This window comes from Nyctibius grandis, chromosome 2, assembly GCF_013368605.1.
Source record: "Nyctibius grandis isolate bNycGra1 chromosome 2, bNycGra1.pri, whole genome shotgun sequence".
Lineage (NCBI taxonomy): Eukaryota > Metazoa > Chordata > Aves > Nyctibiiformes > Nyctibiidae > Nyctibius > Nyctibius grandis.
The window spans coordinates 27,577,767-27,592,659 of NC_090659.1; the positions used below are offsets into that span (position 1 = coordinate 27,577,767).

At 39.8% G+C, this 14,893-nt stretch overlaps 1 protein-coding gene across 1 annotated transcript in view; it reads right to left on the bottom strand.

Annotated features, from left to right (window-relative positions):
* Positions 1 to 9,809: 9,809 nt before the first annotated feature.
* USP9X (ubiquitin specific peptidase 9 X-linked) overlaps positions 9,810 to 14,893 on the bottom strand; it is a 105,413-nt gene continuing 100,329 nt past the window's right edge. Inside the window, exons 42-45 of the mRNA XM_068395183.1 lie at positions 14,194 to 14,350; positions 13,531 to 13,743; positions 13,045 to 13,140; positions 9,810 to 11,585 (exon numbers count right to left, since the gene is read on the bottom strand). Coding sequence (XP_068251284.1) covers positions 11,451 to 11,585; positions 13,045 to 13,140; positions 13,531 to 13,743; positions 14,194 to 14,350 — 601 coding nt within the window. The 3' untranslated portion in view covers positions 9,810 to 11,450. The remainder of the gene's footprint in view (positions 11,586 to 13,044; positions 13,141 to 13,530; positions 13,744 to 14,193; positions 14,351 to 14,893) is intronic.

Genomic DNA, 14,893 nt, shown 5'->3' on the forward strand with positions numbered 1-14,893 from the left:
TAGACCTGAATGCTCCCAACATGCTCTAGCTGCTCCTTTGGAAAGGCTACCTGGAAATGCAAGTCAGGGTTGTGAAAAACCCTAGAGGATGTTCCAAACATTGTCCTGTGCTAAACAGGGAGTTCATGCCAGTCAGCCAAGGATGTCCATCTGTCCACACCTGAAAGCTTTAAGCGCATGAATAGGTAATAAGTGGTCCCTGGGGCAGCACACATTTCAGAGCAGTAGGACAGGACTACACAGACAAGCTGGACTTGAGGAGCAGATGAAGCCAGAGGGGAAATTTTATGCAAGATGGTGCTTGAAAAAGCTGTGAGGAGCCCACGTGTGTGCATGCACACAGCAGAATTTATGATTGCAAAAATCAGGCTGCAGGGAGGCCCCCCTGTGCTGGTGGAACCGCACCCACGAGTATGCTGAAGGCGGCACAAAGGCCACCGGCACCCACGGGAGCCCTCAGCCATGATGGCGTTGAGCCAAGCCCTTCGGCGCACCCCACGGGGAGGTGCAAAAGGAGCAGCTTCTTAGTGAGACAGTGGGTACCTACCTACCTATAGCCAGGTTGCCAAACCATCTGAGGGGACAAAATATAGAGCAGCAATATCAGAACTTAATTCTTTCAGAGGGGAAATTCCTCTAGAGACTTTTAAGTCCAGTAACGTAACTGAAATGAAAAAAGCCTCAGTGATAGTAACAAGCGACCACAGCACAAGACAAGCATTCTCCAGGGCCAAAATGCTCCCCCCAGCACTAGCACTGTGGGTGCTAAAAATTTATGAAAGAAATGGAAGGGAAGAGGGAATTAAACAAAGTGAATGACTAAAAAAATCAGAGGCTCTAAAGAAACCAACATAAAATGAAAAATTTTTATAAACTGAAATATGTTTTCCGAACTGAAGGTCTAACTTAAGACAAGCTGTAGAATAGAGGGTGAACTCCAGCAGATTACACGATAGGGGAAGTTAAGAGAACTACCAATGTGACAAGGGAAGAATAAAAAAAAAAAAATACCCATAAAAATATACCGTTGAGTTACTAACAAGCTTACTTCAGCCTGGGAGAACCTGTGAAAGGACTGAATGGAAAATGAACATGGGACTAAAGTTGATGTCAGTCACTGTCCTCTGCGTGGGCTGAATGGAGTGTCAGCCCCCTGTGGCAGGCAGGAGGTTCAGCTGAACAGGATAGCGGCTCCTTCTGAATTTATGCGGTAGAAATCGGAAATTAAAGATGACAGGGACACTGCAAAGAAGCAAGGTGCCTTCCTTTACCACCTGGGCTGGAAAGATCCTCAGTGTAGGCTTCCTACTTTCAAACAGAAACGGTGCAAACCCGGCGGTATCAGGTGGGACAGTGTTGGGACAATCAATAAATCAAGAGCATTTTATCACCAGGATCTGGTGTACTTAACCATGATCTATGGCTGGTCCTGGGATTCATGGGTGAGAGACTTACCATACAGTGAAGTAAACTGATGGGAAATAGTCCCCCTTATTTCCCACCTTGGTTGGCATTGCCTCCATTGCGCAGTACACAGATGCCTGCTGCACTCCGGTGTTACACAGCTCAGGCACCACTAAAGCCATAAAGTGCCAATAGAGGAAATTAAAGCTCCGTCATTGCCCTCCTGCCCCCTTCCCCTGCGTCTGCACGAGTAACCAGCTCCCTCACAGCAGCCAGCAGGGTGATCCCTCCACCCCGGGCTCTAAACCCCCCTTTCTGTTGAGAAGTTGCTGACCATCAACAGCAGGAAAGAGAACTGCTAACCTGGTGGTGAAGTGGATGGATTTCTGAGCTCCTAGCTTTACTCAAGCAGCTTTAATACAAAAACACTTTGGAATGTAAGTTAGCAAAATAAATGCAAACCATGTTCAATAGAAAACACATGGCATCCTTGCATGGTGTTGTGCTTCTCCCACCCCCCATAACTCATCGTATGTTTTTATATTTAATCCTAGTAATTATATTTTAAATGTATATCATATTTGCCAACCTCTTGCTCGAACCAGCTGTTCTTATCAGCATAATAAGACTACACAGTTGATTTGCTTATATAGTTTATATCCAGGATACTTACTTCATGGATGAAAGTCTCAATTCCAAGCCCTAATGATACACAGAGGACACGAGCTACTATACGTACAGTCAAACTTCAAAAACTGCAGCCATGCTTATTAAAAGGAGGAAAAAAAAATCTCCTGTAAAGAGAGCATGGCTACAAAGACATCAGAAATCTTGAAATGAAGCAAACACTGTTTTAAAGGAAGATGTTATGTGTTCTTGCAGGAATTTCAGTGGTTATTTCCAGTATAAGGCTTTGTTCACTAAAAGGAAAAAAAAAAAAGATAAAAGGAAAAAAAGATACATACCAGTGAAGCACTAAAAAGTCTTCATTTAGAAGTGCTTCAAATTTCCACCTACTGAAAGACCAAACAGCATTTTCTTCATACTTTCTTAAGGATGCATTGTGGAACACCAAGTCCTAAGCATAGACATGTATCAGAAATGCTTTCATCATAATAGAACACCCCCATTAGCATTATTATCCGTTTCCAATCTACTGCTCCACGGATACCTCAGCAGCCCGATGGCTGTTGCACAGCGCAGCACACACGATTCTAACTTGTGCCAAGACACACACGGCACAAGCAAGACTTCGCCCAGAGGTGGGCAAGGCTCCCTCTCCAGTGCTCTCCACACCACCATCTCCCACTCCTCCGGGACGCCCATAAACGAACTGCCCGCCCTCGATAAATCAGAAGGGGGGGTGCAATTTCTGGAGGATCCCACACCTGCTACACACCAGTGCAGGGAAGGAGGAAATACAAAAGGAGATGCAAGGAAACCATCTAAGGTAGGAAAAGGTCAGAGCAAATCCATCCAGAGAGGTTTTGCAAAAAGAAGAGAGGGAAACAAGCTTCAGCAACAAAACTATAAGGCTGACTTCGTTATGTTGAAGCAACCAGGTGAGTATCAAAACCAAAAGAAATGCTTCAGGCCCTATTTTCAGCTAATGTAAAAACCACAGGAGCCCAAATTCTAAAAGGTTTCAGGGAGTTGGGTGATCGATAATCATTACATATTTCACAATCGCCATAGAAGTTAAATTAAAAATTGGCTTTTTTTTGTCCTGTGGCATTTAACGAATTCTCAGGGAGAAACATGAGAAACAGAACACACTCATGGGAGTTGCTTTATGCTTTTGCTGTCTTGATCAAAAGCTTTCTTCTCCTAGTTTACAGCAACCCCCCAGCTAGCAATGAACTATCGGGATACATCCAAAACGTAACTGGAATTCTTATTTTTGCTAACATGTCGATGTCCAGAGAATTCACACACACGTCCACTCAGATGGATTACATCAACTGAGCAGAGCTACAATAAGTTCGGGTGTTACCCACTTCCACGTCTGTCTTGTTTGTTTTCTATTTAATGTTGGTATTACAAATTCCCAGTAATTTGCCATTGTTTTGTGTTTTCATTTACATGTCTTCAAAGCCAGTGCCAAGAGCAAACGAAGTAAACTGGAGGTTTCTATTAGCTCTCCATTACACCTACTTCAAATTCATTTTAGGGGACAGCCCTTGCTCTGATAGAGCAAAACCACTGGCTAATTGGCACAGGGGTAACAGCAGCTATTTTACAACCAGCTTTTAACAACAGGGAATGTGTAAGGACACCAGTCCCTGCAATAACTGCTCGGTACCAAGGAGAGGCAGGTGTAGTTACAGAAGGCTTTGGCCCTCAGCAGGCATGAAGGCAGTGACCCCCAGGAACGTCCCCATGCAGCCACCTCTTCTCCAGTGACCACAGTGCAGTCAAGTCGGTCCTTATGTACTATAATAGATTCAAAGGCAACAGTGAACCTGGGTATTCTCCTGCGTTAAGGACACCCCAGCTTTATTTCCCTGTCTTCATCACAGCGAGTCTCTTCCATCAACTTCATTATGTTGTACTTTAATAAATTCAACACAAGAGTCCTCCACTAGCCCATTCTTCAGTTAAGTCCACATTTTATTATGGTTTGCTGTTGGTACTTCAATCAGATTATATATACAGTCATCTAAAACCTACATCAAAATCATGTTGACTGCTCTGAAGACCGAGAGAAGTGACACGATTGAAGTTTTCTTCCACAGCTATGTGGTAAGTCTACATTCCCACAGCAGTTTTTTGGTTCAGGTTGCAGAAGCATTCAGAAAGCCAATGCCAGGTCTCTCTCAGACTCGAAGCGGGAGGGTTACACAGTTCTCTTTCAGCATTTCAGTCTTATACACAACCACGGTAGCAAGCAGTAACATTTTTTCCTAGACAAACACCTGTCTTGATCTGCAGATCCTGGCTTTTCACATTTGGACATCCCTCCTTTCCAACCCCTCACCAAACCACATAGATGGAAAACTATATACATCTGTCGTGGTTTAAGCCCAGCCCAGCCTGCGGTTGCATTATTTTGAACAGTATTAGTTTTGAAAAGGATTTTATGCTACTTCACACGGTAAGGGAGGTAGCATGAGAGACGGAACAGAAGTGTTTGTGAATCCATGTGGTGCCACCTGAAAAAAGGCAAGATCCTTCATTTTGATGCAATCATACATAGCTAATTCTTGGAATCGAACATTTCAAAATGATTTCTACATCCCTAGGGGGGAGGCAGGGACTGCCCTGTGCCTGCCCAGCAAACAGACTGACCGTATTTCTGCACCTGTATTGGCCTGGCCCAGAAGAAACCGCATGCTGCTAAAGCCACTTACAGGCCTATCAGCCTTCAGCGGCTCGGCAATGAACTGTCAAGAGGTAGAAAGTATCAATAGAACAAGCGTATGAAGCCTCTCGCTCAGCCCAGACCCTGTCTTTATTTGCTGAGAGGATTCAACTCAGTAGACAGCTCTTAGAGGAGAAAAATAATAGAAAATGCTTTATATGCTACTTAATAAACTTCCTGCTAGAAATAAATTCTTCATGCTTGGGGAACCCTGTATTCGGAAGAGTTCACAAGACTGTAAGGGCTCACACTCCACTGCTACCAGTGGTGTGAGCCCAGGCAAAGCACACTCAGCATCTCCAGTTCCTGACGGATCTGACCCCTTTCCTTTCAGTGAAGTATTCCCATTTCTGCTATTTCACCTGTTGTTAATCACACAGCAGGACAGGTAGATAGAATTTGTGAGCATCATTAAATCTCTAAGATGTAGTCTTCCATGTTTCTAAGCTTTTGAATTTGCTTCCAGACTTTCTAAAGACTCTAAAGCACCTACCAGATATTTAAATACAATCACATATATTAAGTGTCCAAGTTTTCAATCAGCATCCTTTTCCAAAGTAGATTCCAGCGAGACCTACCATTTTCATTCACCTGTAGAAACTGTTCAAGATAGAAAACGAAGCAAAACAAACAAAAAACCCCAATAAGCTACAAGCTATCTGAATTCAAGACTGCCATCATCAGCATGTAGCTTTCATATCCCAGAAAAGTTTAAGATTTCAGAGATGACAAAGCCCACCTGCTCAAGGCTGTGGTTGCTGCTACTGCACACTTAAAAGGCTTCGCTGGGAGCACTGGGCAGGCTGGCAAATGTGGACCTTTTGTAGCAGCTGACAGCAAAACAGCAGGTGTAGGTAGAAAAGGAGGTAAAAAACCCCAGCATAGCCAAGTGAAGGGATTTGATTCCAAGAAAATACAAAAAATAGTAACTAGAAAGTGATTCTTGCCATCCAGAGTGAGAAACTTGGTAAGAAAGAATGGTAAGAAATGAACAGAAATTTAGAAGTGATGGACAAGAACTGAGCAGCATTTCAATAAATAAAGCTACAAAAAAGGCCAATACCTTTAAAAGCTGCATCCACAGAGGTATCATTACAGAAAAAGGAAAGTAACTGCTCGCTTAATAGCTCAGGTGAAACCACACTTGGAAAGCATTCATCCAGTCCTGGTCATTGTATGAAAACAGAAACAGCACATCACGACAATGACAATGGAAATATGGACTAGGGAACTGGTTTACGTGGGAAAAACAAACATTTAAAGATTTTGCTCTGGTAAGGACTAAAGGGGACGTAACTGCAAATGCATCAGGAAGCTGCAAACTGTGCAGCTGACACTGCTTAGGGCAATATAAACCAAGTTACTGGAATAGCAGTTGTAGATTAAAAATAAAAATCAACATTATCAGACATTTTAAATAGTATAGAGACAGAGAAGAAAGGAATGATCTTATTTTCCTGCATGGGATGTTTTTCTATGGCTAGATTTTGGATGAATTCATAGAACCTGTTTTCCTTTTTCCTCCTATTTTCATTAGTCACAGTTAGCTCACTGTTAAAAACTAGAAGACATTTGCACATTATTTTGACCACTGAAGAATTACAGTCATTTCAGAATTGTGCTGATGTAATTAAGGCTATGTTAAATTCTTCCAAGGGAACAGCCTGTAGGTCAGTTCTATTATCAAAAAGTGGCTTTAAGGAATTGCAAAGCTAAAAAATACAGAGCTGGGTATTTAAAATCTGATGAAGAGTTAGCCCTTATTCAGGAGAGTGTTTTTCTCCTTCAGAAACTGGTTCTCCTGTGCTTGTTTTCATTTCATTGTCTGCATGTAAGTGTAAATATAGCAAGTAACTTGTCTTTTGTGCCACCCGCTGACTTATCTGTGTTGATCCCTGCAACACATCACAAACTTCATCTCTTGTGGTGCTGAAACCAACAGGACTCATAGAAATGCCATTGAAATTCATGGGCCCACCACAGCTGGCATTGGAAAATCAGACGACAGGACAAGGATCTTGGCAATTTAAGTGCTGGAATCTATGTCAACACACTTCTGTGAACAGCCTACTGTAACAGACACTACAGGGGCAGGACTCAACAGTTGCTCTTGTAAAAAAGGACAAAAGGATGGCTACTTGACATTTTAAAACAGTTAGTCCAAGGGAAATTTTTATACCTTAGAAATAAAAGGACATTTATAGTAAGAACCTTAAGAAGTTAGTGTAAAAAGTGACAGTGCTCAGATTAGGTTAAAGCCCTTCTAGTGCAGTAGAGCTGTCGAGTCTGTAACGCAGGGCAAGTCTCGGCGTAAATGAATGTATGAACACAATCCCCAAAGACCAACAGAAGGAAGGTGTAATGAACACCCTGGAACAGTATGGAGGGCATATATAGGGCGTGTTGCTTGCGCTGCTGCTGCACAGCGACCTTTACTGCACACATGTAGACTGATTCCAGCTGCAAGCCAGAAAGAAAATGTACTGAGCTTTCAAAAGCTCTGTTCGCTGTCATGCTCCTCATGAGACCACTTGCAAAAGGAAAAGAAATCATGCAGAGGGATGGAGCTGGATTTCTTTCACCTTGCTTGCTGTTTATTGTAGGACCACTGTGCAGCATGCAGTATTTACAAGACGGTTTCTATTTCTTCCCCAGAAAGCCTCTTTTGTCTTGCTCTAGATAGAAGGCAGGTTTAGACTTTATTCCCAAGATCTCACGGCTGTGAGAAAAGTGGTATCATGAACATGACAGAGAGCACAGGAGGTAAGACGACTGGGGAGCAAAGTGACTATTATCCTGATTACACTCTGCTGGAGCAGGGCCATAAACGGGAAACTCCCACACCTCTCTTAAACGCGAGGTCAGCATCAGCATCTTGCCCTCCAAAAAATGAAGGTGCGTGTCTTTCACCACAGGGGTGAATTTGCTTTCAATGTGGATTTGCAAGTGTGGACTAACAAGGTTTAACCAAAGTGTTTAAACACTTAATTGTTTACTCTGCAAACTTCCTAAAATGCCACTTCTTCCTCTAATTTATATTGTTAAGTCTTTAACTTTTATTTGAAGTTAAATTTATTGCATTGAAAGCCTCACTGCAATGACTAGTAACTGAAACACACTGCAACAAAAACATTGAGCCATTTTGCCTTGACATAATTTATCAGCCTATTCACTTCCGGCAAAGGATTTGGAGGTAGACAAAACTTATTGAAACCAAAACCAAAGTAAATTGCTACAGCAGCCAATTTTTGCCCATTTAGCTTTGGCAGAATGGCTAAGCTCTTCCTCTCCTGGAACTTAGGAAATATACAGAAAGTTTTGGAACTGTAAGTGCTTTTTGATGATACATATGCTAAAACACACAAGCTAGGCACAACAAAGTGGCTGAGAAGGCATAATAGCAATTACCATCACACAATTTTCTCATGTCGTCTAAAGTTTCACTTTGAAAATGCTATGAAATGTCATTGTGGAATTTCATTTCCTTCTGGCTCAATTTCAGCAAGATACACTTGCTTTAAAAATAAGAGAAATTTTCAGAGCTGGTAGTTAGCAGGGAAAATAATCTGAAAAAATTCCAAGTCAAGCAAAGTCCTCTTCTGCTTGTGCATCACCACAGCATCAGGTGGCATCTGCATGGCAAATTCAGCTTTGACTGAACCCTGTGCAATCTCATTGTTGTCCATGGGACAACACAGGGGAAGGTGGCCAACTCTGTGACCAAAACAGCACATTTACTGATACAGGAACAGTAACTGAATTCCTTTTATATATGGCTGTAGTGATTCTTTTAGCATTAACAGTACCAAGTGTTAAAAGCTTGTTTTAGTCACTAAACAACCACAATCCAAATGTACAAGAGGGAGAAATTCTGCGTAGTAAGGTTATGGATTTCCCTCTAGGTCAAACTACACATTAACCACCATGTAACATCAACCTATGAATGTTTAATTTCCATGTGTTTGATGTTACACTGTCAGGAACATGAGTAATTGCTCTACTATTTATTGGCTCATTTTATGGAAGACCAGAGATTCCCTAGTAACTGTTCTAAACAGAAAACAGGACTGAAATTAGCGATGGGGGAAGTAAATCTTTAGGCACTTGGAGGACTATTTTAAACTGTGCCATCAACAACGAGGTACCGTGTATCGCCTGAAAATGACCGCTGCCAAAATGCTGCGACAGTAACATGCATACGAAACTTTTTGCTTGTACAATATTTGTTAAGTACAGTTTGAAATTGTTTTGCCCAGAGTGAAGAGAACATTGCACCTTTTACTGTAGCTATCTGCTTAAAAGCAGCAGCTGCAACAAACAATACAGGCCATCCTTCTTCAGAGTCACAAAGACGCACAACATTTTCAATTTGCCACCTGAAAAACAAGTGCCACCGCAGTTACTCTCAGTTCAGGGACAGAGGTGTGTCTGACTGAAGAGAGTCACAGCCTTAAAGTGTCACAGGTTTGACACGTCTGTACAATCATTGCACTATTAAAAGCAAACACATTTGGCAAGGCTGAACTAGCACATTATATATTTTACCTATATAGTAAAAAATACACAATAATCCCCTCTGAGATAGCTTAAGAATTACTGGTCCAAATAAATATGAACTATTTTAACTTGAGTACTCAGGGAAGAATTTTTGAGTTAAAACCTCCAACAAGCATTCCCAAACATAAACGGGAACACTTTATCCAAATCTACTAAGTCCAGGTAAAATGGTATTACTAAAAAACTATGAAAAAATCTGAATTAACTTGAGCACTAGGGAAAACATGGAAGCATAAAAGTGATCATCGCTACACAGCATATTCAAGTGTCTTCTGTGTCTCTTCCTTGTTATACTAAATGCATAAGAATGCACTTGCAACCGAATTTTCCTTTGTTCATTTCAAAACTACAGACCTTTAATTTGATAAGCAGCTTTGTTTCTATCAACTCATTTGTAAAAAACACCATCAAGCTTGTGCTCATTAAATATATATATATGTATATATAAAAACATACAAAAAGTACAAGATAAATCACATTAAGAAACTTTTACAGTGTAATTGTCCTGATTATTTTATTCTTAAGGGCCAAATTTTTTTTTGTGCACAGAATCTCAATGTGACTGTTGTTCCAGAATTCAGTATAGTGCCACTGCACAGAATTCACCTTTCTGTGCAGTCCATTTAAAAAAAAACAAAACAAAACAAAACAACACACACCACAGGACAAAACATTCTTCTTAAATCAAATTCTATTTGTGAATTCAGCAAAATAATTTCTATAAAATAAACCAGCAAAATATTTAAATAGTATATGGTGGGCTGTGTATCTGTTTTGCAGGGGTATTTGGTTTTTAGACAGGTTCCAGAAAAAATTACACACATTCAAGTTACCAATTTTCTTTTAAATACAGTATTTACTGATGCGTTTCTTGAAGTCTTTAAACAAATGTTTATTCTGGAATAGAGATACCTCAGAATTGTATTTGACTAACCAGTAGTTTCTTTTATAATTAAACCCTGCTTCTAATGTTAAGATTTCCTGTATAATGGATAAAGAGCTAAGACAATTCTCGCTTTCAAGTAGAACTGTGAACGAGCAGAAAACCAGCAAGTTAACTTGGTGCAGTGGCACTCACAAGTACTGTGTGATTTTGTTGACTTCCACTTCACTGGGATGCAGTAGAAGGAAAGTGTTAGAAGTTTATCTAATAAGCTCTACCAAAGAAACAAAACAAGCACACCAAATACAGTCTATTATGCTCCAGGCATCCTGGCATAGCAAATTTTTGCATATTTGTTTTAAATCTTTTAAATTCCTATTACTGAAAACTAAGTGTTCTTTATCCCACCCAGAGACAGAACTGTCAAACATCAGTTGTGAGGAACGTACGTGAAACTGAAAACCACTTGTTTGTCACATTTTCCCTCCCCATTTTATAGTCTAGGTGTAAGAAGAAAAAGTTCTGAGCAATACAGTTGTCACACTGGGACAACTGCTGTCACGTTTGTTTTTCCCCCTCATTGGCTACACTAACTGGGTGTGAAGCCATGCTAAATGTTACAGCATAACTATAGCTTCGAAGTGATTAACCTAATACCAGAATGAAAAAGGCAATGAAAAAAGATCTAGAAACAATGTTACATCACCAATTTTCCACATCAACCAAATAATTAAAAGGTTACCAGCCATCACGTTGCTCATAGTAAAATCGACTCCAGTGGCAAAGAATTAACATGAAACTATTTTTGTGGCTGACATGGATAGGCTTTTTCAGAAAGGAGTTGATCCGACTGCCATGAGGCAGGCAACACTGGTTGCAGAGCGCAGCAGATATATCAAGAAATTATTTTTTTGTTTTTGTAGATCTGTTGAGTCTCATCAAGACAAAAAAAATGTTTCTTGCTCAAGAATTAACAGTCAAACATTAATATACTATATACACCTTTGCCATTTACACATTAGCATCAGGCCATTTATTACAAAACACTATACACTTTCCACTGCAGGCGGGTTATATATTGACAGCAATTTTCTGCAGATAAGACAGTGAATAGACTCTCCACTCCATGTTGATTAGGAATAGTTTTTCTAGTTTTAAATATTAGCCAGACACAGAGAAAGGTTGGACTGTAAGGCCTGGGTGCACAGTCTTGATGGAGCAAGTTAATTGATTATGTGCATTTCACTAATCTTTTGTCTGAGGCGGGGAAACTTCTTCACTGCCTTCATAATTTTCTTGTGCTCGTTGGCCAGTTCGCTGAGGGTTGTTCATATGATGTGCTGCCGGGCCTGTATATGGCTGTCCATGCACGTGGTTATTCTGTAATAAAGCATAAACATTTTAAAGGGACATTAAACTTGTGGGCTGTTTCCTGACCAGTTACTTGCTTTTCCCCTTTCCATAAAGACTCTTGAAAAAGTATCCTCAAGCACATCGAACTTCTAGTGTAGCAATACCTGTATCAACACACGTCACAGTTTCTTCATTCCTCTGCATGGAATTTAATTTACACAAAAGTAAACAAACTTTCAACTTGTAAAGATAAAAGATTAGTTAAAATAGTAATCCCAGCTTTTGAGTAACAAACAGTTACATGCAAAGCAAAAGCAGCAAGAAAGAAAAAAAAAAAGGAGATGAAAAGAGGCTGCCTGTGTGCTATAGGCATTAAACTGTGCACATATTTTACCAACAGATTCAACTGGCTTGAATTTTTTTCCTAAGACAATGGAAAAAGCATGCCTGTATTTATGCAGCATACTTTAATTTTCAAGAGGGAAAACTTTAATGTTACAGAACTGAATGAAATCTAGACCAGTAGTCTTCTGCAGATGCTCTGCCCCAATTTAAAAAGTCATACACATATCTGGCAAATGAAAACTTCTCATCTATCTACTGTTCTGCAGAGTTTAGCCAACTGTGGAGAAACTAGGAATACAAGGACTGTGCGTGTTAGTGAGAAATGCCACCTCTTGCAAGAAAGTGAACACATCACATGGGTAACGGTGAAGTTATGGTACGTGTCTGAGCTCAGAAGCTCAGAAAGGAGTGGGAAAATCTGCATGACTTACCAACTGCTCTGCTGAGAACATCAAGTAAGGAAAGCAAGATGGAGCGAAAATGGGTTTGGGCAGGAAAGGAAATTAAGTTAGCAGATTTGGAATATATAAAATGAATTGGAACAAAAAAATGGCAACTAAGCAGGGGATCTACTAATTTAGTCAATTCAATAAAAAAAACCTGGTTATGATTTCTTTCAGATCTGGCTTTCCACTAAAAGATATTAAAAAAGCAGCCATTTAACATAAAAACAGATTTAGGTTTTGTATGTACTTAAGATTTAGAGATCAGTGTTCATAGCACAAGTTATACGTAACAGAGCCATCTGCAGTCTTCTGAAGGCCTTCCAATTACCCAAATGGAAATCCAGGCCTTGAGGCTTGATTTTGTATTTAAAAACAAGAAAGCAACTCAAAATATACAACCAATTGTCAATAAATATGACGGAATCAAATTCAGTATGCACTAGACTGATGACATCTGTCCCCCCGTTCTTTCTATGGATGATTAATCCCTGATCTGATAACATTAGAATTCTCACCTGAAACTGATGGTGAAACTGTTCCTGGCAAAATGGAGGTGTATCTTTATCATTATTCCTCCAAGTGTGATATTTGACAGTAACAAGCTTCTGGCTAAATGCCTATAATTTAAGTCACCATAAATGCTAAAAAAAGCTAACCTGCAACTCTGAATAAACGGTTCAACTTTGAGCTTTTACCTGTTGATACTGGGAACCAGGTGAATGGGGATACAGTGGGGCATCTTCAGGTGGAGAAGACTCATGTTCATCTGGGGCATCAGGATCATCTGGTTCCTAAAGTTTGAAAAAAACATTTAATTTACCTAGGTAAAACATATTACAATTATTCTATCCAGAGCAAATCATACATGCAAGTGATTGTTTCAGACATGCTTGGGAGAAAAATTCCACCCTACCTTGTCACCCATAGCTCGTATTGTACTACATAAAAATTCCCACTATCAATGTATTATTAGAAAAACAGACCCATTCATAATCTACTTTAAATGGTCAAGTTCAATGCACAGGACTATGTAACTGAAGCCAGCAAAAACAGGAATCCATATTTATAAAATACTTATAAAATGTGTTACCTCTATAATGACCAGAGACTGTTGCTAAGGTTGATTATTTATAGAAGCACTTTACTCAAATTTTTTACCAGAAGTCAAATTAATTCTTTACCTCTTCTGGGCAGAGTTCACAAGCTTTTGCAAGAGTCATTCTAGCACTGTGAGATCTCTCTAGGAAGTAGCCATTTGATGTTTCATTGCTTTGTATTGGTGGAGACCAATTATTATAGGTGTACTGGGGATTGCCAGTGTATGGTCTACGCTCAAGCTCATCTCCAAGCCATTCTACTGCCCAGGTCCATTTTCTCTTCAAATCTCCATTGCTCTGCAGATGGAAAATTAACAATTCAGAATTATTTGTTCTGTTCTTCAAAACAGAAATATTTTTCCCTTCCTTCCCCTTCCCTCATCACCTGTCAGAAAACAGACCACCAACACACATGCTGCTGTTTAAAAGACTCCCTGAAATATCCTTTTTTGCACAAAGAAAACTTCAAATTGAAGTCTGCAGATTTGCAGCTGCGTGACAGAATCATGAGTGCAAGCTTAACCAAATTGCTCTCAATCCCATATAGTAACCTTCTGATATAGAAGGTTCAAATGAGTTGTACTTGGAAGTTGTAATTTTATCAAAGTGATGAAAGCTGAATAATGTGGGTTTTTTTTTGTTCTTGTTGGGGTTTCTTGGTGTTGTGGTTTTTTTTTATTTTTTTTATTTTTTTTTTTTTACACAGAACTGGAAAAAAGCAGCAACAAACAGAATGAAACGTATCACCTGAAGGATCTGGTAGGCTACAGGACAGTTGCTGAAGAGAGCTACCATGCACTTTATACACTGGTAAGCTCTTTTCTGATAATGATTCTTAGAGCGCTGAATGGTGTCAAATAGTCCATCCCTGTCATCCGGGATTCCCTTAAGTGCATTGTGAATCCTACAGAATAAAAAAAAAAAAAAAAAAAACAACAAAATTTCAAGTGTTAGAGTTTTAGTATTTGAATTCAGGCTTCACTTACAATGTAATTATAAAAGGGATAGCTCGTATTCTGACTTCTGGTTTCAGTAAAGAGTTTTTTTTAAATCAGAAAACTAACTTGACACATCACATGCGTAACTCACAATTTTGGCACGTTTGGTTCTAATTACAGAAATGAACTTTAACTGGTTAATTTTTATTACTTATTTTTAAAACCAACCGCATTTACAAAATAGACCTGTTAACCCAATAGGTCCTTACAGAATTGGAACAGTTAAATCCTCAACAGAAGGGTTACTTACATTATAGTTATGCTTCTCAAAGATACACTCATTTAGATGTAGTTCCTCTGAAGAGGAATGAATGGTACATATTTGTGCACAGGGATAAGGGACTTGGGCATTCCCTGGAACTAAGCCCACTTTCTATGCCTTCTGCTCTTGAACAAGGGGTAGAAGAATTAATTGCCAACCCCGAAACTGTGCAAGAACTGAGAATTGA